This window comes from Lithobates pipiens, unplaced genomic scaffold, assembly GCF_037356315.1.
Source record: "Lithobates pipiens isolate NorthernLeopardFrog02 unplaced genomic scaffold, aLitPip1_a1.2 Scaffold_8, whole genome shotgun sequence".
Lineage (NCBI taxonomy): Eukaryota > Metazoa > Chordata > Amphibia > Anura > Ranidae > Lithobates > Lithobates pipiens.
Window position 1 is genome coordinate 175858874 of NW_027507903.1, and position 27152 is coordinate 175886025.

Sequence of the window (27152 nt, forward strand, 5' to 3'; positions counted from 1 at the left end):
TAGGAGCGGTGTATTTAAATTTCTGCAAAGAAGCTGCTTGTAGGACTTTTTTTTTTATGCTCCCTGCCAGTGCAGCGCCTCAGTGTGAAAGCACTCAGGCTTTCACATTGGGATTGCAGATGAGGCTTCTTTCATGCGCTTTACAGGCTCTTTTTTAAAAGTGCCTGAAAAACGCCCCAGTGTGAAAGGGGTCTAAGAGCTATTTCACACTGCTGCACTGTGGTTTAGCTTCAGCGTAGGCTTACCCACAGTTTCCCATAGACTTTCTATTAAAAAGGACCTCCACCCTCAAGTGGAAGTTCTGCTCATCGGAACACACCCCCCCCCCCCCCGGTGCCACAATTGTCACCTTTCAGGGGGGAGGGGGGTGCAGATACCTGTATAATCCAGGTATCTGCACCCACTTCCGGGAATAGCTAGCCGCAGATGCCCCCAAACACACACAGTTCCCAGGACGCAATGGGGACCAGTGGAGATGCGCAGCGTGGTTCACGCATGCGCAGTAGGGAACCGGGCAGTGAAGCCGCAACGCTTCACTTCCTGATTCCCTGACAGAGGATGGCGAGAGATGAGCGACTGCTCGTCATCTGCTGCCGACATCGCTGGACCCTGGAACAGGTAAGTGTCCATTCAGTGCTGGGACAAGATCATCCAGCGCCCAGGGCAAAGCCGCCAAACTGCACCCCCTTTCCCTTAGGTTTAGGGTCAGGGTGCCCCCTACCCCTGCAATTAACCATTGTGCCAGGGGCAGCCGACCCTCCTGCCCACACCTTGTCCCGGCCCTGTGTCCATTTATTAAAAGTCAGCAGCTGCAGTATTTGTAGCTGCTGACTTTTAATATTTTTTTTTTCAGGTGGCATGCCTCTTTTAGACCCCATTCACACCTGAGCGTTTTGTAGCTTGACGCCTGAAGCTATAAAACGCTGGAGGGGAAAAAATCCATTATTCTCAATGGAGATGGTTCACATCTCCACTCCAAGTCGCCTGAAGCCCTACGCCTGAAGCTCAAACAAGTTCCGGACCCTTTTTTTTTTTCGCGCGAATCGGGCTGATTTGGGCGTTTTTCTTCTTTTAACATTGGTGACCTTTTGCCCTGCACAAATTCGCGTCAAACCGCGGTAAAAAACGCCGCAAAAAACACTACGCTCAGGTGTGAAATAAGTCTAAAGGCCCATACACACGATCAGACTTTTTGACAACAAACATGCAAATTAGCTTTTTCCCGCATCGCATGCCTCCCGCCGGCAGTTCACACTGCCCTATGCGGACTGCTGGGAGTGTCAGTGAAATGTTAATGACACCCCCAGATCAGTTCGCATATCGCAGTGTGATCTGCAAAACTCGGACAGGAATCTGCTACGGACCAAAAAAAGGGTCCCGTGCGAGTTTGCGGCGGGTGCGACATGAATTCAGCCATACTATCTGTATGGCTGAACTCGCATCGCACAGAGATCGGATGTGATTTGCACTGCAGTGCGGTGCGAATCACATCCGGTTCTCGCTGCCGCAGCGGTGTGAACCCAGCCTAAGTCCCACGTTTTTTGAAAGTGCACCAAAAGTTCTGCATGCTGCATACTTTTAGAAAACACACCAAAAATGCAGACATCATAGAAAGCCTATGGGAAACCGCAGGTTAGGCTGGCCATACAGTATACAATTTTCTTCTATAGATTTACCAAAACCATATAATATGAGGTCAAACCTAAACATTATCAATTTGTGTGCAATCAGGCAGGCCCCTGTACTACACAGTTGAAGGTAAATCTAAAGGAAATTGAATAAGAAAATTGTATGGTGTATGGCCAGCTTTAGACGTACGTAATCCAGCAGCGTGAAACCGCTCTTTGCAGCTATAACAGGTTCAACTCTTCTGGGAAGGCTGTCCACAAGGTTTAGGAGTGTGTCTATGGGAATGTTTGACCATTCTTCCAGAAGTGCATTTGTGCGGTCAGGCACTGATGTTGGACGAGAAGGCCTGGCTCACAGTCTCCACTCAAATTCATCCCAAAGGTTTTCTATCGGGTTGAGGTCAGGACTCTGTACAGGCCAATCAAGTTCCTCTACCCTAAACTCGCTCATCCATGTCTCTGTGGACCTTTCTTTGTGCACTGGTCCAAATCATTTGGTGGAGAGGGGATTATGGTGTGTGGTTTTTCAGGGGTTGTGCTTCCAGTGAAGGGAACTATTAAGGCATCAGCACACCAAGACATTTTGGACAATTTCATGCTCCCAACTTGGTGGGAACAGTTTGGGGATGACCCCTTCCTGTTCCAATATGACTGCACACCAGTGTACAAAGCAAGGTCCATAAAGACATGGATGAGCGAGTTTGGGGTGGAGGAACTTGACTGACCTGCACAGAGTACTGAACTCAACCCCATAGAACACCTTTGGGATGAATTAGAGTGGAGACTGCGAGCCAGGCCTTCTAGTCTAACATCAGTGCCAGATCTCACAAATGCGCTTCTGGAAGAATGCTCAAACATTCCCATAGACACACTGCCATACCTTGTGGACAGCCTTCCCAGAAGACTTAAAGCTGGTATAGCTGCAAAGGGTGGACCAACTCAATATTGAATCCTACGGACCAGGGTCTCTAACTGGCTTGAAAAAGGTTGGGCCCAGGGTGCAGTGAACCTACCCACTTGTGACAATAGCAAATTAATATTCGCTATTGTCTTCTGGCTTCTCTTCCCGGCCAATCAGGACAGGAGGCAGATTGGGTTGGCCGAGAGGAGAAGCCGAAGAAGCCATGGAGGGGTGAGTGTGGGGGGAGACCGTCACCATGGAGAGGTGAGTGTGGGCAGACCGGGGAGATTGTTTGCCCCCTGCCCCCCGCCCCCCCCCCCCCCCCAAAAAGTTTAGCACCAGCCACCACTGCTATAGACGAAGACTGGGATGCTAATAAAGTTCATGTGTAAAGGCAGGCGTCCCGATACTTTTGGTAACATTTTGTATGTGAACGAAGCCTTCTACATCCTTAAAAATATCCTAATTTTCTTTAGACATCTTTCATGCTGAGCCGTGTTAGCGCTAAAGCGTAGCTCGTTTTTGTGGTGCTTTAGCGCTGTTTAAAGGGATTGTAAACACTGTCATACTTACCTCCACTGTGCAGCTTGTTTTGCACAGACACATAGTGGCCCCGAACATCCTCTTTTGGGTTTCCCTGGCGGCCCTCGCGGCTCCTCCCCACATCAGACAACCCCTCGAAGAATCGCTCAAGGAGGTTACCTTATGGGCGCGCTCCAGAGTCCAGCACATGCCAGACTCAGCCTCGCCCCCTCCCCCCGTGCTATTGGATTTGATTGATAGCAGTGGAAGCCAATGGCTGCGCTGCTATCAATCTATCCAATCAAGAGCCGGGACCCAGTGGAGAGAGGGAGAGTGTGTCCCCACCAAACAGATGAAGGGGCTCAGGTAAGTAAAACAGGGGGCTGGGGGGCCAGTCACTGCCAGGTGTTTTTTCACCATAGAATGCATTAAAGAGGGATTCCACCTACAAAAAAAATATTAGAGAGGAAGTAAACCCTGATGGGTTTACTTCCTCTTTCATTCCCTGCAAAGGCAAAGCATAATGGACTACTATGCATCGCATAGTAGCCCATTATGTGTCACTTACCTGACACAGGAGCCAGCGAAGTCACCGCTGTCCCCTGTAGTCCGGCGCATCCATCTTCTCGGTGGGTCTCGCAGCTCCGCCGCTGTCATTCGGCGAAGCCGCGATGACGTCACTCCCGCGCATGCGCACGGGAGCCGAGAAGCGCGGCATCTTCGTTATCGAGAATGCCACACTCAGTGCGCTCAGTGCGTCTGCGAACCGCTGTCTGACAGCGGTGCCCGTCTTCTGGCAAATATCTCCTAAACCGTATAGGTTTGGGAGATATTTCTTGGACCTACAGGTAAGCCTTAATCTAGGCTTACCTGTAGGTCAAAGTGGTTTGTAAGGGTTTACAACCACTTTAAAAGCCAGCAGCTATAATTACTACAGCTGCTGACTTTTAATAAATAGACACTCACCTGTCCCAGGATCCAGTGATGTCACCAGCAGAGACCGATCGATTGGGTCTCGGCTGCTGCCGCCGCCATTCTAGGTGAGGGAATCAGGAAGTGAAGTGTTGCGGCTTCACTTCCCGGTTCCCTACTGTGCATGCGCGAGTTGCGCAGCGCACTAGGAATGGTCTGCGCTGTCTCTGGGACCCGTGTGTGTCCCAGCAGACAGCGTGGCAGGACAGGAAACGGTATAGACTCCCGTGGGAGTCTATGCCCGGAAGTGGGTGCAAATACCTGTCTTAGACAGGTATCTGTACCCCCCTCCCCCCTGAAAGGTGCCAAATGTGACACCGGAGGGGGGGAGGGTTCCACTTTAGGGTGGAACCCCGCTTTAAGGTGAAAAAACACAAGGGTTTACAACCCCTTTAAGTGGAGCTACTAGCAAATGTATGTAGGCATAGGACACGCCCCCTGACACACACCCTTAACCACTTAAGGACCGTCTCACGCCAATGTACGTCGGCAGAATGGCGGCGCACTCGCGACCCGGTCCTGAGCTCTGTGACCGTGGCCGCGGGACCCACGGACCCGATCTCCGCCAGTGTCCCGCGATCGGGTCACAGAGCTGAAGAACGAGGAGAGGTAAGTGTAAACAAACCTCTCCCCGTGCTTCCTAGTGAGCCTGTCACTGATTGTCTGTTCCCTCTTATTGGGAAAGACGATCAGTGATGTCACATGCCAAGCCACACCTCCTACAGTAAAAAAAAACACACACACTCACACTTAACTCCTACACTTCCCCCTAGTGGTTAACCCCTTCACTGCCAGTGACATTTTTACAGTAATCAGTGCATTTTTAATTGCACTGATCGCTGTATTAATGCCAATGGTCCCAAAAATGTGTCAAAATTGTCCGGCGTGTCCACAGTCGCAATAAAAATCGCTGATCGCCGCCATTACTAGTAAAAAAATATTATTAATAAAAATGCCATAAAACTATCCCCTATTTTGTAGACGCTATAACTTTTGCGCAAACCAATCAATAAGCGCTTATTGTGATTTTTTTTACCAAAAATATGTAGAAGAATACGTATCGGCCTAAACTGAGGAAAAAAAATGTTTTTCATTTATTGTTTGGGGATATTTATTATGGCAAAAAGTAAAAAATATTGAATTTTTTTCAAAATTCTCGCTCTATTTTTGTTTATAGCGCAAAAAAGAAAAACCGCAGAGGTGATCAAATACCACCAAAAGAAAGCTCTATTTGTGGGAAAAAAAGGGCGCCAATTTTGGAGAATTAACAAAAAAAAGGTCAATTAAATCCACAAGTGCTTTTTTTAACCACTACTATTCATTTAGACCCCTTTCACACTGGGGTGCTTTGCAGGCGCTACAGCGCTAAAAATAGCACCTGCAAAGCACCCTGAAAGAGCTGCGCCTGTGTCTCCGATGTGAAAGCCCCGAGGGCCTTCACACTGGAGCGGTGCGCTGGCAGGATGTCCAAAAAAAGTACTGCTAGCCGCATCTTTGGAGCGGTGAAGGAATGGTGTATATGTATGTAAAATCAATGGGGCAGCGCGGCTATACCACCGGCATAGCGCTGCTGCAGCAGTGCTTTGTGATGATTTTAACCCTTTCTCGGTCACTAGTGGGGGGGTAAATGCCCTGCTATCGGCCAAATAGTGCTGCAAAATTGGCGTTAATGCGCCGCTAAATATAGCGGCATTTTACCACCGACGCACCCACCTCCCTAGTGTAAAAGGGGCCTTATACTGGCTTTTAAAATGTACAAAGCAGCCATTTATAAATCAGATGGAAGGTTTAACACTGGGAAACACTATTTGAAAGATAAAAAGTGTATTTTATATACAACTATATAGATCAGACCAACATGAGGAGGAATGAGGGACTAAATCAGGGACAGTCCCTCGAAATCAGGGACAGTTAGGAGGTTGGGAGTATCAGTTTTCACACCTTGTATATATATATATATATATATATATATATATATATATATATATATATATATATATATATATTAGGTATAGTACACTGCTATAGATGTTTGCACTATTCTCCAATGTGTTGTCCTTTGTGGAGACGTGCTCTCTCAGAGCTCCTGAGCATGCGCACAGGTACCCGCTCTGTCCAGCAGCGCGCACATGACATCTCTGCCCCCCTCTAGCGGCGGGCCAGGAAAGGAGGGCACCTCTGTAGGGATGCTGGGGCTGCACCCAGTAATGCCCCCCTCCCTTTGCATTGGCAGCAGTGTGGCAGGCAGCTGTGTAGACGCAATGACACATAGATAGGTGGTTGTCATGGTTTCCAGGGGTCACATGTGCGCTGGCAGCTCAGTCTTTGTGTCCCTAGCGCTGTGCCATGCAGATCCGGGATTAGAGGTGGTTGGTGGGGGCCCGGGGGGGGGGGGATGTATTTCGGTTTAGTAGTTGTAGCCCCCCACCGATTTCCTGTTGGGGAGTAGAGAAGCTGCGGCGTGGGAAGGTATTGTACATGACTGATGTAATTAAAGGGAGAGCTGATCTGGTGAGGAGTCCTGGATTAGTGTCTCCTCCTCCTCCTCCTTCTTCTTCTCCTGCCAGGCACTGGTGTGTGTCTCCTCTCTGGGAAGAAGGACCATTAAATCCTCAGGATTGTCTTCCCTCCTGCAGAGAAGCCGTCTGGATCCACTAACCTGGCATGCACCATGGACTGAGCAGCACTGCAGCTTCCTGTCTATTGTCCCTCACCCACCTGCATGTCAACCATACACACTTGTACCTACCTGTATGTGTCTCCTAATGAGCCCTTCTCCAGTATTGGTGTCTATTGAAGGACTATAATGAGCCCACCTTAGTAGTGAAGGTATTTTATTGATGCCATTGTCCCCTGTGTTGCAGTGGTTGTCTCCTCTCCTCCGCACCCCCTATGTGTCTGTTCCTTTCTCCAACCCTTACCTGGACAATCTGGATGTGGTTGCCCACACAGGAGCCTTGTCTACACATTGCAGATTGCTATAAATAAACACATACCTCCACCTACCTACTTTCATTTCTTTAGATCTTTATAAGTAAACAGCCCCCCCCCCCTTTTTATTTTTTATTTTATTTTTTTATTTTTTTTGTACTTGTTGCCTAAATCCCTAATTTGACCATTGGCCCCAGGAATGAGTATAGAAATCCCAGAGGGGCTGACGGAGCTGCTGCAGAGCTTTACAGTGGAGGTGCTGAGGAAGCAGCCTGAAGACTTGTTGGAATTCGCCCTGCAGTATTTCACCCAGCTGAAAGAGGCACAGAGCCAGGGGGCCACCCTAAGTCATGGCATGGACTTACCTTTCAGACACTCCAAAGGGGTCAACTTCGCCGATGAGCCCATGCAAACCGACAGCGAGAATGGCGATGAAGAAGACGACGATGAAGAGGAATTTGTAGGTTAGTGTCGTTTTTTAGAGGATTACCCCCTTTTTTTTTTTTTCTTCCTCGGTTTGAGATGACATTTTCATCAGGGCTTCATTGTGCTTCTCTAGTCTTTGTAACTGGGAATCTGCTGCTTGCATCCTCTTCTCTATAGACAATACAGACTATAATGAATAATCATTCCTGTTATATGTATATTGCCTTATACTCTATAGCTCATCAGAAGATTGAACTTGCTTTGTTCTGTTTGATGGTGGCACATACAATTGTGGAGGGTTGTAGACTGTGATGTAATCTACATGGAGGGTATGGAATATATATGTATACAATGGAATCATGTAACAATAAGTGTCATAAAACATAATAACCTTACGGCACTCCATTCCTGAAAACATATGATGGGGAAATCTATAGGAAATCTTTCCGGTGAAGGTATTTAGTGAGAGCTGATTTTCTATAATACGTGTCTGAGTGCCCTTCCCATGCATCATACACCTTACATAAAACACGATTGATGACAGGCAGCGGATTACTGACAATGGGCAGCCTTTCCGTATTGCACTGCAGTGTATGCATGTAGCATAGGAGGCTATGGAAAGATCTCAAAGTAGGTATTTTGGTAAATGGAAGGTTTATGTTTGATCAGCAGAAAGATCTCCCTCCGTATTCATTTACGCTATATTTGTATGTGTCTCGTTGTTCGTCTTTCCATATATATATATAAAATTACACCAGGTTGTTTCCTCTGTTTTATTTTTGTTGGATTATTGGCTTGTTATGAAATATGACATTTTATTAATGAACTGTAGGGGGGACAGCAGAGCTTCTGTTTTTTTTTTTTTTTCATATATTTGTAAAACTGTCTGGAGCGTTTCCCTCTCTCAGGTTGTGCGGAAGCCATCAGCCAATCACAGGCAGCGGCATCTCTCCGAATGAATGGAGGCCTGAGTGCAGCAGATGGGCAGGTCTTATCTGGATAGAAATCAAATCCAGTACACAATTATAAATATACATATAATAGCAGAAACATGTTTATTGGGGGATTTCCAGTAATGGTCTTATGAAAGGGACAGATGATGTTTATTTTATAGTACTATTTATTCATGTATTTAGAAAATATACATATGAAGATAACCCTATAGCACACAAGATGTAGGTGTTTTTGTTTTTTTTCTTTCTTTTATTACATAACTATGGGGCATATATACAATGCAGGTTTGTGATTAGGATGCCCTTACTGCAGGGCTGGTATTTTCAAGTGACCTTATGGCCTAGAGATCCCTGTCTACAGGCCAAACATTTGAATGAATTACCCAATAAAGGCAGTATTTTCTTGTTTCATTTTTAGTTTAGTTGGAACTTTACCCCCAAACTCAAACATACGTGGCGCATCTAGTACTGCATGTCCATCCATAAATGTCACCAGTGCCTTCCAGGGACATCTTGCCTGATCTCACGCATGCATCGTATTAAATCTGGGGCTTCTTTTTATAGTTCAGTAACAAGCCGCCCCAGATCACGTATAGTGCATGTGCCAGATTTTGTGCAGTACATGTGCCATACAATATCTGGGGTGGCGTGTTATTGAATGATGATAAACCACAGCAGATCTTGTACAATGGCATGTGCAAAATCATGTGGTATCATCAGTGGACATGATAAGGAAGAAGAAGCTGCCCACCAATGATGGCCTTTTTGAAAATAGTGGTGCAGGATACAAAGTGAAGGAAGAGTGGTGCATTATCAAAGAGAAGAAAGGGTACCACTCACCAACCCTGAGCATTAGTATGTAGATGAATGTGGCCTCAGCCAGCGTTCCTCCAGCCATTTCACCCTGATATGATTCGCCCTGCTCACCTCTTGGTCAAGCCCCGGTGAGCAGGGCGAAACATGTGAGGGGGCGTGGCTGGAGCAACACTGGTTGAGGCCACACTCATCTACATACTAATGGTCTGGGTTGGTGAGTGGCACCCTTTCTTCTCTATAATAATGCTCTCACACCTCTGAGTGGTGCTCTGACGCCAGCTATCTTCACTGCAACCAACATGGAGATCTTTGTCTCAGCTTAGAGCCGCACTGCAAGCTTCATTTGGAGCATTATCAAAGAGAAGAAAGGGTGCCACTTACCAACCCTGAGCATTAGTATGTAGATGAATGTGGCCTCAGCCAGCGTTCCTCCAGCCATTTCACCCTGATATGTTTCGCCCTGCTCACCTCTTGGTCAAGCCCCGGTGAGCAGGGCAAAACGTGAGGGGGTGTGGCTGGAGCAATGCTGGTTGAGGCCACACTCATCTACATACTAATGCTCTGGGTTGGTGAGTGGCACCCTTTCTTCTCTATAATAATATTCTTACACCTCTGAATGGTGCTCTGACGCCAGCTATCTTCACTTCAACCAACAGGAAGATCTTTGTCTCAGCTTAGAGCCGCACTGAAAGCTTCATTTGGATCACTAAGAGAGGTGTATTGGTGTGTGGCAACTCATAAAAGGTGGAGGCGATCAATTATTCTTAAATGTGTTTATTTAAAGTGGAACTAAGGGCCGATTCACACCAGGAAGTGAGCACATTTCTGTGCGATTTGAGTACAGTGCATTTTCAGACTATTAAAAATGTGAAGAGAGCCAGCAACACTGTAATCCTTTCAAGAGTACGTTATTGGTTACATCAGAATGACAATCAAATAGTAACACTGACGCGTTTCGGCAAAGAGCCTTAGTCATAGCTTTTTCAGACTATTTATTTGAATGGGCTGAAATTGCACTGCACTGCTCCAGAAGTAGTGCATGCACTACTTTGAAAACCACACTGCAACTGGATTGCAGGATATTTCTGTACCATGTAATCTGGTGCAAGCAAACGCACAGCATTTGCGACCTGCATGTGGGGTATTGTTAGAATTGCATTGACACCCACTGCAAATCCCAAGTGCAGTGTGTTTTGAATGGGGGGCGGAAAACACAAACAGAACGCAGGTTTCCCATGCTGTGTTCTGGTGTGAACAGGCCCTAAATGCAGAACAAAATTGCAAGCAGCCATAAGAGACATGCTTCTTCTGCAATTAAATAAACTCACCTACATGTTTGTAGCCCTCTGCAGATTGTACACTGAGCATGGTGCCAGTGTGCCAGGATGGATGAATCCTATGCATGCGCAGGAGTGACATCATCCTGTGCTGGCCAATCAAGATGCTAGAAAAACTGTACCCGAAAAAGGGTTTTGGACCACTGGAGCAGAGATAAGTATCTCAGCCTTTAGTTCCAATTTAAAGTGGTTGTAAACCCTTACAACCAACTTTGACCTACAGGTAAGCCTAGATTGAGGCCGCGTACACACGGGCGGACTGTTCGCCCAACTTTGTCCGCTGAACAGTGTTTGGGCGGACAGTCCGCTCGTGTGTGGGCTTTCAGCGGACAGTTTCAGCGGACAGTTTGACGAACAAGGTTTTTCGGAAATTCCGTAAAACTGTCCGCTGAAACCTTGTTTCAGCGAACAGTCCGCTCGTGTGTAGGCTTGTTCGTCAAACAAAGTTGCGCGCATGCTCAGAAAGGATTTTCACGCCGAAAGTTATAATGCAGTGTATAGGACGTCGTATTTTTCGTCCCGTCGTACGTGCCGTTCACGTCATCGCGCACGGTTTCAGCAAACTGTTCGTTCGTCGTGTGTGGCCATGTCCGTCCATGCTAATTTTGAGCGGACTGTTTGCCGAAACTGTTGGACGGACAAAGTTGGGCGAACAGTCCGCGCGTGTGTACGCGGCCTAAGGCTTACCTGTAGGTCCAAGAAATATCTCCTAAACCTACACGGTTTAGGAGATATTTGCCGAAAGACATGCACCGCTGTCTACGGCGCATGCACGGTCAGCGGCAAAATGCCGCGAGTGGCGGCTCCCGTGCTCATGCGCGGGAGTGACGTCATCGCGGCTTCGCCGAATGACAGCGGCGGAGCAGCGAGACCCACCGAGAAGATGGATGCGCCGGACTACAGGGGACAGCGGTGACATCGCTGGCTCCTGTGTCAGGTAAGTGATACATAATGGACTACTATGCGATGCATAGTAGTCCATTATGCTTTACCTTTGCACGGAATGAAAGAGGAAGTAAACCCATCAGGGTTTACTTCCTCTTTAAATACAGTATGTAGAGTGCAGTAACAGTGATTTTCTCACATGGGGAGGAGGGGAGGGGCATTTTAACAAATAAGGCAGAAGAAAGGCAGAAATAACTGTCCTCTGGTATGGCTACACTGAACTACTCAAATTTTTGGTGTTGATTATGGCAGGAGCAGGCCTCTGTTTTGTGGCACCCAAGCCAGCTTTATAGTTGGGATACATATGGCATGCTGCATTAGGCACTGGAACAAAAATTCAGAGAGAGACAATTAAAAGCTCAACTCCAGGCAGATGTAAAAGACATAAATCAATGCAGCTCCGTATTCATAAATAAATCATATAGTGCATTTGTTTTCAACCATTGTACATTCTTGAATTTGACTTGGTATCAGTCTCTTGCAATCTCTTAAACAGCAGTGCTCAGACTGAAAGAGAGAGGAGTAGGACTAGAGTCAATCTGGTGTTCTATACAAAGGTACTGAATAGACATGCTGATAGGAGAAAGGTGCATAATAAGCAGAGAGATGACCTCATCATTCTTCTGCTAATCATTTTTATGTCCATTTAGAAGGCTAGGGTTGGAGATTGGACACTACTGTACTTCTTAAAGTGGACCTTCAGTAATATTTTCAAATTTCCTTCTATTAAATCTCCTGCCCTTGTTTTAACTTTGGATAGTAACACATTTTTTTTTCTGCCAGTAAATACCTTATACAGCCCACTTCCTGTTTAGTCTGGTCATTAGCCTAGGCTAATGACATCCTGCACAGCGCTCTCTCTCTCTCTCTCTCTCTCTCTCTCTCTCTCTCTCTCTCTCTCTCTCTCTCTCTCTCTCTCTCTCTCTCTCTCTCCCTCTTGTGGGAGTTTTCCAGGAACGGAGGGGGGATGAATCATAAGAGGGCCAATAAAAGCTGCAGGGCTGCAGAGCTGGAGGTGTGCCTCTGTGTAAATCCAGGAAGTGAACAGGCAGCAGCTTCAGCTGCCCACAGTAAATGGAGATTTCTGCAGCATATTTGGCAAGTACAGAATCACCGTATATATAAAATAATATGCAAAGTAATTGGCGAGAAGCTTCAAATGGGAAAGATGTTTTTATTATAAATTATGTGAGCAGACTGCAGTTCCTCTTTAAATATAAGCTCTGCCATCCGCCTGATGGTGCCGTATGAGGGAGTTGTGTAAATCTCAGCAATAGATGGAAGTATATATAAGTCCTTTGTCTGGCAGAACAGCTCCCATTTGTGTATTTCATCCTTGTATTTAACTGGTTGCTTGTAAATAGAAAATTTGATTGTAACCTCAGTGCCAGTTCACACAGGGGCGACCTGTAAGGGGACATAGCCGCCTGACAAGTCGCGATCTATGCATTGCAATGGAACTTAAAGCGGAGGTCCACCCTAAAGTGGACCTTCCACTCATTGGAATCCTCCCCCCCTCCGGCGCCACAATTGGCACCTTTCAGGGGGGAGGGGGTGCAGGTACCTGTACAGTATAGGTATTTGCACCCACTTCCGGGATAGCTCTCTGCGGAAAGGGGCGTAGATTACGCCCCTTTCTGAAAGTCCCCCGCTGCCTGCTGGGAAACACACAGATCCCAGAGGCAGCGGGTCCATCCTTATTGCGCAGCGCGACTCGCGCATGCGCAGTAGGGAACCGGGAAATGAAGCCGAAAGGCTCCACTTCCTGATTCCTATACCCAAGATGGCGGCGGCAGCACCTGAGAGACGATCGAGAGATCGGCTTCGGGTGCCGACATCGCGGGCGCGCTGGACAGGTAAGTGTCACTATTTTAAAAGTCAGCAGCTGCAGTATTTGTAGCTGCTGGCTTTTAAAATAAAATAAAAACGCGGACTCCCGCTTTAAGTCGCTCCGACTTAGAAAAAGGTTCCTGTACTACTTTGGGGCAACTTCAGAGCGGCTTGCATTGACTTCTATACAGACGTCCTTTTGCAAGCCGTGCTGAAGTCGCGCTGTACAGGGCGGCTTCAGAGTCAGACAACTTTAAAGCCACTGCTGTGTGAACCGGCACTTAGACATACACCAACCAAAAATGAGGCGGTACATAATTTTTGAAAGTGGAACTCCAGGTACAGGAATCCATATCAGTTCTTTAAAAAAAAGTTACTTCTTGTCAGGTGTGGTAAATGTACAGATTGGTCTTGTTAAGAGCCGGTTCACACAGCGGGCGATGCGAGGCGACACGACTCGCCTCGCCTCGCTCTCGCAAGTCGCCCCCGTTCTGTACAATGGAACCGTTCTGAGAGGAGAGACTCGAGTCGCTCCGACTCAGAAAAAAGGTTCCTGTACTACTTTTGGGCGACCTCGGGGCGACTTGCATTGACTTCTATACAGAAGTCATCTGCAAGTTGCCGCTGAGGTCGCGGCAGGTCGCGGCGAGGCAAGTCGGAGTCGCCTCGCCTCGCCTGCAGTGTGAACCGGCCCTTACTGTATAATTAATTTCCTTGTCAGAAACTACATCCAGCTCTTTATTTCTAGATGCCTCACATATTCTGCTCATACACAGAAGAATTATTATCATTTGTCCACCTCTCCTCTTCCCTTGACTGTTCACAAAATGCCTTGTATTCTGTCAACCATTCACACAGGACAAGGTGTTCTGTTATGTAAGGTAAAAGTATTTGCAGTTGTTTGAAAAGAGAATCAGATTAGGGATATGAAATCCTAATAATACAGCAATCAGCACAAGGGATATTACTTAGATTGGTGTTATTTGTCCTTTCTGCTGCTGTCTCCTCCTTTAGTAGAAATCCTCCTCCTCTGACCCCCCCGCCCCCCACCTCAATAATCTTCCATTGCGGGCTGCAGAGACACCTTCAAGGTGTATGTGGCAAGACATGCATTCTCATTTCACCTTTAAAAGCTCAATGTAGTACTATAGGCAAAACTTTTTTCTAATTTTGGATAGAGCAAGGGAGGCAGTGTTGCCAAACATCAGTATTTTTACTGGCAACCTGTAAAAAGTGGGAACTTTTCTCCTGCCATTAAATGCCAGTGACAGGAAAAGGTTGCCAGTTAAAAATATGGCTGTGATGCCCATCCGAGTGCCTGCTACGGAATGTTCAGGTGGCACCAGCAAGGGACTCGTCTGGTGGGGCCTAAGCGTGTCGTGTGATGTCATGGTGCAAGGGAGCTAAGCAGAACTGTGTGGGCAGGGCCGTCTTTAACGCAGGGAAAATGGGGCAAGTGCTCTGGGCTCTGTCACTGTTGGGGGCCCGAAGCAGCTGCTGCCCCCTTATCCCACACTGGGCATACTTGCCGCCTGTGCCACCATGCTCTTGTCCCTGGCTGCATTACGGAAAGCAGAGCCGCGGCCTGTACAGCTTACACCCATTTCACTTGTTGCTTACGATTTGTGCTGTCTACTGTCTGCACATCTCCGCCCCTGCACCTCCTTCTACTTCACTCATCAGCAGTTTCCTTGCTGCTCTCCAGCAAGGCTAAGGACCATCCCAGAGGTGGAGCCTCCAGACTTCTGCTATTGAGTGGGTGGGATGAGCTGAGCTCCAAGATCGTGCCCGCCTGGAGAAGGGTGGTGTGACAGTAGCTGTGAGCAGAGAGTGCCGAGCGAGTGTGCCTGAAGGTAAAATCACCTAACGGCGCACAAAGAATTACCAAATTTTCTTAGTTTGCTGCAACCAATTTTTGGATGGTAAGGCACTGTAAGGTACTTTGATGCCAATGCAGGGGTGACCAACACGGGTAATAGGTTGGCTCTGCATTGACACTAACATAATATATTTTGAATATTGTTTGGATAAGTTTCAGCCCACATTGGGTATTTTTCTGGTGGTAGGGTTTTTTTTTTGTTATTTATAAAAAATCTTTTTCACAGGCAAGTAGGTGTTATAGTCTAGCACTTGAGTCTGGCATTTTAGATCAAATAAAAAGTAGAGTTAGCGCAACCCATGCTATATATATAAAATCACCTAACGGTTCATTGTGGCTTAGCTTGCAGGCACTTCTATGTTAAGTCTGCTGAGCTACTGCAGTATAACATAGAAGTCCTGGCTGAAAAATGGGAAGATTAATATTTCATGTAGCCTTAACTAAAGCATTGTCACTGCTCCCAGGTTTTCACTGTCCTGACCCCGCCCCCAGTGTGCGCCCTTCCAACCCCCCCCCCCGCCCCGGTGTGTGCCCTCCCTACCCCCCTCGGTGTGGGCCCTCCCGACCCCCTAGTGTGTGCCCTCACCACCCGCAGAGTGTTTGCCTTCCCAAACCCCTGATGCCACCCTCCCTGACCCCCCGGTTTGTGCCTTTCTGACCCCCCCGGTTTGTGCCTTTCTGACCCCCCCGGTGTGCAGCCTTCCTGACCCCCCCGGTGTGTGCCTTCCTGCAACCCCTGGTGTGTGTCCTTCCTACCCCCTGGTGTGTGCCCTCCCAACCCCCTGCTGTGTGCTTTCCTGATCTCCCCTGTGTGTGCCTTCCCAACCCCCCCGGTGTTTGCCCTCACTACCCCCCCAGTGTGTGCCCCTTGACCTTACCAGGGGGTCGGGAGGGCGCACACCAGGATGTGCCCTCCCAAACCCCCTAGTGTGTGCCCTCCTGATCCATGTACTGTGCCCTTCCGACCCCCCTGGTATGTGCCCTTCCTACCACCATGGTGTGTGCCCTCCTGATTTGTGTCCTGCCCCCGTACTTCCATCCCTGTAATGTGCACTCCTGACCCACCCTGGTGTGTGCCCTTCCAATCCCCATTTTTTGCCTTTCTAACCCCCTGGTGTGTGCCCTCCTGCCCCCCCCCCCCCATACTTTGCCCTCGCTCCCTGCACTGAGCCCTGTGCTCTTCTGACTCCTTTTACTGTACCATGCTGAGCCTCCTGTACTGTGCTCTCTCGATCCCCTGTTCTTTGCCCTACTGATCCCTGTACGCTGTCCTACACTCTAATAACCTCTGTACACTACCCTACAGACATGTTTATGGTGTGTCAGTATGATACTGACTCTGTATCTGGGGACATGTTTCTGGTGTCAGTATGGTACTGACTCTGTATCTGCGGACATATTTCTGATGTGTCAGTAACTGAGTTGGTGTTTATGGGCGTATTACTGGTGTGTAAGTTTGGTACCTATTTCATGTCTGCTGACATGTTTTTGGTGTGTAAATATGGTAAGTATTGTTATTCAACAGGCATGTGTTGTAAAAAAAAGATGATAAAAATTGATAAAAGGCTGTAACCCGCAGCAACCAATCAGTGAGTGGTAAGGATGTGAAGTAACTTCTAGCAACTAATCAGTGAGCGGTAATCATGTGGTATAACCTCTAGACACCAGTGAGTGCCAATGATAATTAGTAACTTAGCACCCAATCAGTGATTGGTAATCATGTGCAGTAACCTCTAGCAACCTATCAGTGAGCTGTAAGGATGTGCAGTAACCTTTAGCAATCAATCAGTGAGCAGTAGGGATGTGTAGGAACCTCTAGCAACCACTCAGTGAGTGTGAACCAGTTCTTTATGTTTACATTATTAAAGTTTTTGAGATAAGTCTATGTGCGTGTTTGTTTTTTGGGATGTTGGGGTGGAAAGCCAAATTGCATGGGGGGGGGGGGGGGCAAGAAAATGTTTGCCCAGGGTCTAATCAATATTAAAGATGGCCCTGTATGTGGGTCTGTGGGACAGGAGCAAGGCAAGCCTGGGGTTGGACTGTCATTGGAGTATCACCTGGCGTAGATAGGGACTGTCACTGTGACTCAGGAGGGGACATGCTGTGTCAGTGAGGTGTCATCAATCTGTACTGCTGTACACTGCTGTCAGGTTCTCTGTCGCCATCTGTGTCCCAGATCACTTCACTTCCTGTCCCATAGCCAAACAGGAAGTGAGAGAAAATACCAGAAAATTAAGGGAATCCTTTGGGGAACCCCAGGTCAGCAGAACTGATGTCCCCATTGGAAGATTTTATTACTTTTCTCAGGGCAACACAAAAATTGGGATTGTTTTTTTTAACTTTAATTTTCAATGATAATGGTAAACAGGACAAATAAGGTGGGTTAATCTCCCTAACGGGAGCACAGACAGCAATACAAACTGGCAGGGGTTCTAATCCTTCTCCACTATCCAAAACTAAAGAAAATGTTTTGCCTTTAGTTATACTTTAAGTTTACTAAAAAGCAAAATCAGCAAAAGGGATATTACTTAGAATCGATGATATGTGTCCCTTGTGCTGCTGTCTCCTCATTTAGTAGAAATCCTCCTCTGAATCCACTACTCTACACTGCCTTAATCTTTTAAGGCAGCAGGGGTTAGTGGACCCAACAGAACTGTGACAGGCACTCAGGAACAGTGCATGACTATGCTCATTCCTACCACCTTGCTCCTCAATTCATAGAAGCCATACAACAACTTCTGTGACTAAAACAGGATCTATGAATGTAGGAAGGGCAGACGATTGAAAGGTCCTCCCCTCCTTTCATAAATAAAGTTTCATTCATAGAAGCTGTAGTGTGGTTTCTGTGAATAGAGGCGCTGGGTGGAAGGGATGGGAATAGTTGGGCACTCTTCATGAGTGCCTGTCACAGCTCCATCAGCTCCATTAACCCCTGCTGCATCGAAAGATTATGGCAGTGGGAGAAGGGGAATGAGGAAACAGCAGCACAAGGGACACATAGCATTGATTGTAAGTAATATACATTTTCATAATTTTTTTTTGTAAACTTAAAGCAGAATTCCACCCAAAAGTGAAAAATACACTTTAAGGACCTCTTACCTCCTTACATGCCACATTTTTTTGGGGGAGGGGAGAGCGGGTACCTATTTTTGACAGGTACCCAGCTCCCACTCCTGCTCGGGCCACCTAGGAGACTCTAGCGGAAGTTCTCCATTCCCCCTCCCTCCCTGCAATCTTCTAGGACACGCACGGCTCCCAGAAGATTGACTGGCCATTAAAGAGACGCAGGCCGACTGGTGGGCCGCAAGCTGTCACACGCCAGGTGCCCACACTTGTGATGCCGCTGCCGGGGAGAGACGAGGGAGAGAAGCGAGGGTTTAGGTGGCCACATCACTGGACCATGGGCCAGGGGAGCGTGTGTTTATTAAAAGTCAGCAGCTACACTTTTTGTAGCTGCTGACTTTTAATAAACACAAAAACGGGTGGAACTCCACTTTAAGCTTTTAATGGTAACATAGGGAAATGAGACTGCATGTCTTGCCAAGTACACCTTGAAGGCAGACCAATAATCCTGTAGTCATGGCTTATAAAATAGAAGCGTCCACTGTGTTTGGGCCTCAGTTGCATTTTACTTTTGCTGGAAGCCAGTACATATTTAATGTTTTTTGTAATTGTGCAATCCCACTGAAATCTGTGGAAATTCTGTATCAACATTGATTCCCTTAAAAGGATCCCGTCAGAAAAAATATAGAGAATCATCCACTGATGACTTGTTCTTAAGAATGCATACTCCAGGTCTTAGTGAATCAGCAACCTAGAATAAACATGTCCTTTTTGTGTCTGTCTCCATTTGAGAGATTAAAATCCACTTTTAGTCACTGTACATCTTGTCATCTAGGAAATCTTTCTGGCAGCAACAAAATCATCAATAACAATACAGGTTCTGATTCTTCTGTACTCTTTTTAAAAACAAAGAACCTTGTTGTGCCAATGTTTCGTCACATATGGCGACCCATAACATTTGGCTACCTGCTGGACTGCGCATGTGCGAAGTCGCCCATATGCATTCCAACACTGTGGCGATCTGCGCTTGTGCAGAATTTTGTGGCCACACCTCTGAGTCCAGGTTCAAGCCCCACCATCCAAGTGGACATAGAGTTAGATTATAATTATGCTGAGCGAAGCGAGGCTGTGCCTGAAGTGTGGCAAACAAAGCGAGCCCACGAGGGGCCCTGTGGCAAAGTGATCTTACAACAGTGTTGGAACGCATATGGCAGTGTCGCGCATGCGCACTCCAGCAGGTAGCAAAATGTGATGGGTAGCTGAATGTGATGTGACACCCCCCCTCCTATTACAAAACATTGCAATCAATAAATAAGGGAAAACCCTGTAGGGAAGAAAGTTAGTTAATATACTTTACTCTTGGATTTCACCCACTGTTCCTAGGTGAGGATGGCATCACACTCCTCTTGGCAAGATCCCAGGGAATGCTAAGTAACCCCCTACTCCTGCACTGTGCCAACCACAATGGTGGATACAGTAGTGCCCCATCATGTGCCCTCTTATTGTCAACTGGTTGTTGGATTACTTTTTTTTTTCTAATAATGCCGAATTTTCAGAGATAGATTTGATTTATAGTTGCATATTTGTACATATAAAAAAAATTAAAGTGAATCTGTACTCATTTTAAATAAAAATTGTGCCTAAGATTGGACACCGCAAAGTGTCTGCTATGACCTTTACTTGCCACAAAAGCCTTTTTCTCCTCCCTTACCTTTTTTGACTTTGAGTCTTAAATGAGGTAGTATCAGATACCTAAAGCTTGACCTTAGTGGAAGTATTTACCAAATGACAAACAAGAACCATGGTTTAAGTACAACAGTTTCAGACACCCTAAAACAAGGGTATTCTATTATCACCATACATTTTGGGTAAAAATAGGGTTGAGACAAAAAACTAAAACGAAGAGAACAAAAGGGAAGGGGTTGCCTGGTCCGACCCGGCTCCCCCCAGACTCCGTGTTGCTTCATTTGGAATAAGGGACTGTAGTTATCTAATCCAGGGGTTCCATATTCAGTCTCAGCCTGGGTTTCATAAGAAATTCTTTGACATTCGCTTCATTGGAATCAGTTATTGGGGTATAAACTTGTATAACTGTAATAGTAAATGGCTGTATCCTAAATTTATTTGATATTAGATGATCATTCTTGCCCCATCAGCACAGACACCACTGACAGGGGAATGCCTCTTGTGGGAACCATTGTATTCTCCTGTAGAGGGAGCGGGCGGGGGAAGACAGTGATTATCACTATCGGCTATTGTAGCCGCTTGTGATAATCGGAAGGGAATCCGGCAGGCTGGTTGTACCTAAGTTGATCGATCAACTTGGTACATTCAGCCTGCCCTTTATCAACTTGGTACATTCAGCCTGCCCCTTAACAGTTCGGATATCGGCCGGATCTTGCTGAACTGGTCGAGATTTGAAAATTTGTATGGCCGGCATAACACTATCCATACTACATGCCAGATAAAAACAAAACCACCAGCAGTGTGACAAAAATTTTTGCAATTGATGATCGATGAGTATTGAATATAAGTCTCAAGTCTTTGGTAAGAACTGGAGCAAAGTCTTCTTCAGCTGTCTCTAATTACACCATGCATAAGGAAATGCGCTGGATCTGAGCAAAAGACAAGACAAAAACAGGGAAGTGCACATTTTGCACAGTTTAATGATCAAATCAGTAAAATCAACAATGGTTTACTCACATATTTTATGAACTAAAAGCACCTTAAATGCAGCCCCATCTTGCTGAAGCTGTAGAACCACTCACATTGTAGGCAGTTCTGTTCAGTGGTTACCGGTTACTCATCATGAATTCTGAATCTCTCACTGCAGGCTGACAGGCTGAAAAAAGCTTCAAACTAGACTTGGCTGCTCATCAGATCCTGCTGTTACTGGGCCCACACAGGTCTCTCCTACTGCCGGGTGGATGTGGCTATTATATCAAATTACAGTCTTGTTAATGTCTTTGCGAATTAAAGCCAGCCATAAACTGAGCGATTTTCAGTCAATGTGAATAGGGGAATCCCTCCTGTGGAGCCATTGTGTTCTCTTGACAGACGCAGTGATTATTGCTAGCAGCTTTAATAGCCGTAATCAATAATTGCATATAAAATCTGACAGGCTGGTTGTACCCAAGTTTATCGATCGATCAACTTGGGTACGTCCAGCCTGCTCATATTTGGTTCGAATTTCATTCAGTTCCTGCTGAACAGGCCATGATTCGAACTGGCCATAGATGGTGTGACTGTTCTTTCCTGCAACCATAGTGAGTGTTGAGGGAAGAATCCCACAGAGCTAATGTATTCTCCCAGCTGGGGGAGCCGTCCTGGCTGGGAGAACATGCAGTGATTATTGCTAGCGGCTATAGGGGTATCCCTCCTGTGGAGCCATTGTGTTTTCCTAGCACACGAAGTGATTATTGTTAGCAGCTTTAACAGCCGCTAGCAATAACTGCATGAAAAATCTGACAGGCTGGTTGTATCTAAGTTGATTGAGCGATCAACTTAGGTACAATCAGCCTGCCCATACATGGTTCCAATCTCAGCCGATCCCTACTGAACTGGCAGAGATTGGAACCGTCTATGGCTGACTTAAACCTTGCCATTTATTCTTTGCATTTCATGACCAGAATTGTATGGTCTTCTGACTGAAGTGTCCTAGGCCGGTCCATTTGAGCTTTCTAATCCATTAGACACTAATGTTTAACGTAAACAATAAATTTTTCTAGTTTAGTCTAATTCATGTTCCCCATATTCTAAATTGCACTGATGAATACATGTTACATCTGCAAACTTTCTTTACTTGTATGGCAACATCAGTGGCTGAATGATCAAAAGGTTTTGGTTTAGTCACGTCATTCATACCATCTTCCTTAGTAGTATGTTGAGAGTCCATCTTCTGGAACTATATCAACATTCCTTCTATTGTAGCTGTACATGCGATTGTATTGGTAAAGTACAGAAGTGGTTTACCTTTGTCTTCATCTTTGCAGTTTGAGTTGATGTGTTTGCTGTTGTCACCTCTGTGATCATCTGCAATTTTGTATTGTCCTGTATTACTGCTGCCCAATATAGGTGGTAGGTTTTATTCTGACATCTCTGTTAAACATTTGTGCCATGGTTAACCCTAGCGGCAATGGAAGGTCCAGACAGCATAGCTTTTAGCTTACCTGATGCAAGCAAACCACCTCATCTTGACAAGGCACTAGGGATGAGCCGAACACCCCCCAGTTCAGTTCGCATCAGAACTTTCGAACGGACCGCAAATTCGTATGAACTTTAGAACCCCATTGAAGTCTATGGAACTCGAACGTTCAAAATAAAAAGTGCTAATTTTAATGGCTAATATGCAAGATACTGTCCTAAAAAGGGTTTGGGGACCTGGCTCCTGCCCCAGGGGACATGGGTCAATGGCTAAAATGTTTTTAAAAATGGCCGTTTTGGCGGGTGACGATTAAAGTGAAAAAAAAGTGAAATATTCCTTTAAATATCGTGCCTGGGGGGTGTCTATAGTACACCTGTGAAGTGCCACGTGTTTCCCGTGTTTAGAATAGTCCCTGCACAAAATGACATTTAACGGAAAAAAAGTCATTTAAAACTGCTTGCGTTTTTAATGTAATATCTGGTTCCGACAATATGGATGAAAATCATTGAGAAAAATGGCATGGGTAGCCCCCCCCTGCCCATTACCAGCCCCTTTGGGTCTTGTACGGATATTAAGGGGAACCCCGTACCCATATTAAAAAAAGGAAAGACGTGGGGCCCCCAGGCCCTATATACTCAGAACAGCAGTATACAGGCGGTGCAAACAAGACAGGGACTGTGTAGGTTTGTTACTGTGTAGGTTTGTTGTGTTAAAGCGGGGTTCCACCCTAAAGTGGAACTTCCGCTGATCGGAACCCTCCCCCCCTCCGGTGTCACAATTGGCACCTTACAGGGGGGAGGAGGGTGGAGATACCTGTCAAAGACAGGTATTTACACCCACTTCCGGGTATAGACTCCCGTGGGAGTCTATGTCATTTCCTGCCCTGCGGCGCTGTCTGCTGGGACACACACGGGTCTCAGTGACAGCGCGGAGAATTCCTATTGCGCTGCGCGACTCGCGCATGCGCAGTAGGGAACCGGGAAGTGAAGCCGATTCGCTTCACTTCCTGATTCCCTCACCTAGAATGGTGACGGCAGCAGCCGAGAGCCAAGCGATCGATCGGCCTCGGCTGCCGGCATCGCTGGAACCCGGGACAGGTGAGTGTCCATTTATTAAAAGTCAGCAGCTGTAGTATTTATAGCTGCTGGCTTTTAATATTTTTTTTTTAGGTGGAATCCCTCTTTAAGTAGAATATGTTTGTAATTTTGAACTGGTACATTTTTAAAGTGTAGCTCCAGTCAAAAAATCTATTTTTAAGCTTTTTGGAAAACATATAATTAGTTTTGCCGTTCAAATTTTTCATCTCACTTCCTGTTGTCTCCTTCCGTTTGCAAGTAGGAGACGTTGGATGTTTGAAAGTAGGGGCCGTCCCTATATGCTCTGTAGAAATGGAGGAACAAGGTGTTGGTGTTGCCACAACATTTTAAGCCCTCCACGTGACTCTTGGTGGGCGCTGGAGCGCCCTGCTGTGAACGATTATATCAACAATTGTAATTACATGCCATTGTTGAACAGTGGTAGAAAAATTGGGCCTTTGGTGGTTGTGGTGCTGGTGCCACAACACTATAAGTCCTCACAGTTACTCTCGGTGGGCACAGGAACGGGCCCTGCTGTGAAATATTATATCAAGAATTGTAATTACATACCCCTGTTAAACAGGGGCTGAAAAATTGGGCCTTAGGCACTGGTGCTGGTGCCACGACACTGCAACCTCTCCCATATACTCTAGTTGTAGTGCAGGAATGAGCCCTGCTGCAAAGCATTGCATCAAAAATTTTAATTAAATGCCCCTGTTAAACGGGCTGAAAAATTGGGCTGGTGGCACTGGTGCTATGAAACTGCAACCTCTCCCATATACTCTAGTTGTAGTGCAGGAATGAGCCCTGCTGCAAAGCATTGCATCAAAAATTGTAATTAAACGCCCCTGTTAAACAGGGGCTGAAAAATTGGGCTGGTGGCACTGGTGCTGGTGCCACAACACTGAAACCTCTCCCATATACTCTAGTTGTAGTGCAGAAATGAGCCCTGCTGCAAAGCATTGCATCAAAAATTGTAATTAAACACCACTGTTAAACAGGGGCTGAAAAATTGGGCTGGTGGCATCACCCAGAACCAAAAATGTTCTTCCAACATATCAGCGGAGGAGGAAGAGGATAGACAATCAACATAAGAGAACAGTCACTCAGCATCAGTATAGGCAGTCTTGAAGGGATGTGATATTTAAAAAAAAAATTATTCGGTTACATCAGCTTCACGTGCTTGGTAGCTGTGGGTGATCCAAGACTGATTCATCTTTATGAAGGTCAGTCGATCAACCGAGTCAGTGGACAGGCGCACCCTGTGATCGGTAACAAAGCCACCAGCAGCACTGAAGGTGCGTTCCGAAAGAACGCTGGATGCAGGACAGGCCAGTAGCTCAATTGCGTACTGTGCAAGCTCTGGCCAGTAATCCATCCTCAAGACCCAGTAAGCCAGAGGATTTTCGGTGGGAAAGGTGTCCAAGTCTGACCTTGCCCCTAGGTATTCCTGCACCATGTAAATCAGATGCTGGCGATGGTTGCTGGAACCGATCATACCTTGGGGCTGCGCGCTAAAAAATTGTGTGAACGCATCGGTCAGACGGCCACCTTCTCCACCGCTCCTTCTGACCGATGCCTCAGCAACACGTTGTCCAGGACCAGGAGTTTGTAACCTCCCAGTCTCTGGGAACGCATTGCACAGACCTTTCTGCAAGGCCTCCCGGAGATGTCTCATCCTCTGCTCCCTTTGCGATGACAAGATAAGGTCGGCAACCTTACCCTTGTACCGTGGATTAACGAGAGTGCCAGCCAGTAATGATCCCTCTCCTTGATCCGAAGAATACGAGGATCCTTCCGCAGGCTTTGCAGGATCAGGGAGGCCATGCAGCATAGGTTAGCTGAGGCATTTGGTCTGGAGTCCTCTGGGTCACTAAGGACAACATGATCCGCAGCTACCTCCTCCCAACCACGTACAAGTCCAGGGGTTTCTTGGGACTGTAAATCATCCCTACAAGGCTGCTGCTGCTGATGCTGAGTGCCAGCCTCCACCTCCATGCTGACACAATCATCCTCCTCCTCCTCGTCCTCTTCCTGTGTGATGGGTGGGACAGCAGGAACACTGTCTGGATAAAGGGGGCCTTGAGAGGCAAGGAAGTCCTCCTCTTCCTGCCTCTGTTCTGCCTCAAGTGCCCTGTCCATTATTCCACGCAGCGTATGCTCCAACAGGTGGACAAGAGGTACAGTGTCACTGATGCATGCACTGTCACTGCTTACCATCCTTGTGGCCTCCTCAAACGGTGATGGGACAGTGCATGCATCCCTGATCATGCCCCACTGGCATGGTGAGAAAAAACCGAGCTCCTCTGACCCTATCCTGATGCCGTAGTCGCACAGGTACTCATTGATGGCCCTCTGCTGCGTGTGCAGCCGCTGCAGCATGGACAACGTTGAGTTCCACCTGGTGGGCATGTCACATATAAGGCAGTTCTTGGGCAGGTTCAACTCCTTTTGGAGCTCAGCCAGCCGAGCACAGGCATTAAATGATCAGCAGAAATGCACACAGACTTTCCTAGCCTGCTTCAGGACATCTTGTAAGCCCGGGTACCTGCCCAAGAACCGCTGCACCACCAGGTTAAGGACGTGGGCCACACAGGGCACATGGGTCAGTTGTCCCTGTCGGAGGGCGGAGAGGAGGTTGGTGCCATTGTCGCAGACCACCATTCCTGGCTTAAGCTGGCGTGGCGTCAACCACCTCTCGGCCTGCCCCTGCAGAGCTGACAAAATATCTGCCCCAGTGTGGCTCCTGTCCCCCAAACAAACCAGAGCAAGCACGGCATGGCATAATTTTGCCTGCGTACTTGAGTAGCCCCTTGAACGCCTACGGAGCACCGCTGGTTCTGAGGACAGAGCACTGGAAGTGGCCATGGAGGAAGAAGAAGAGGAGGGGGTGGAGGAGAGAGGTGTGTCACAACCAGTAGTAGCATTTTGGAGGCGTGGTGGCGGAACAACCTCCAACACTACTGCACCTTGTCCTGCATCCTTCCCAGCTGCCAGAAGAGTGACCCAATGGGCCGTGAAAGACAGGTAACGTCCCTGTCCATGCCTGCTGGACCATGAGTCAGCGGTAATATGCACCTTGCCTTCCACATGCCGGTAGAGAGCCGGAATCGCCTTCCGTGAGAAAAAGTGGCGTTTGGGGACCTGCCACTGAGGAACCGCACATTGTACAAACTCACGGAAGGGGGCAGAGTCTACCAACTGAAAAGGCAGCAGTTGAAATGCTAGCAATTTAGCCAAGCTAGCATTCAACCGCTGGGCATGTGGATGGCTGGGAGTGAACTTCTTTCAACGGTCCAGCAGCTGGGGCAGGGAAATTTGCCTGCTATAATCGGACGTGGGTGTACTACTAGCAGAGTGCCTGGAAGCACTTGGCTGTGACACACCTAATTCTACACCTTCATTCCTCTCAGAGCAGGTTTCAGAGAGGACTGAAGGTCTAGTGGGGTTGGAGATCCCAGCTGATGAGGAGCAAGGAGAGGTCCGCTTTGTTCTTTGGTGTGGGTCTTTGAGGTATGCTTGCCAACGAGCTGCATGGCAGGTCAACATATGTCTGGTAAAGCATGTGGTGCCCAAGCGGCTGATGTTTTGGCCACGCGAGATACGCTTGAGACATATGTTGCAAATAGCAGCGGTGCGATCTGATGCACCCGTCTCAAAAAATGCCCACACCAAAGAACTTTTAGAATAACGCGCAGAGGCAGTGCCCTGCACAGGCGGAGCTCTGCG

The 27152-nt window shown here is 47.2% G+C and overlaps 1 protein-coding gene across 1 annotated transcript in view; it reads left to right on the plus strand.

The window, feature by feature from the left end:
• Window positions 1-6170: 6170 nt before the first annotated feature.
• PRKAR2B (protein kinase cAMP-dependent type II regulatory subunit beta) overlaps window positions 6171-27152 on the plus strand; it is a 185788-nt gene continuing 164806 nt past the window's right edge. The window contains exons 1-2 of the mRNA XM_077472423.1: window positions 6171-6852; window positions 7152-7418. Of these exons, the coding sequence (XP_077328549.1) occupies window positions 7154-7418 (265 nt within the window). The 5' untranslated portion in view covers window positions 6171-6852; window positions 7152-7153. The remainder of the gene's footprint in view (window positions 6853-7151; window positions 7419-27152) is intronic.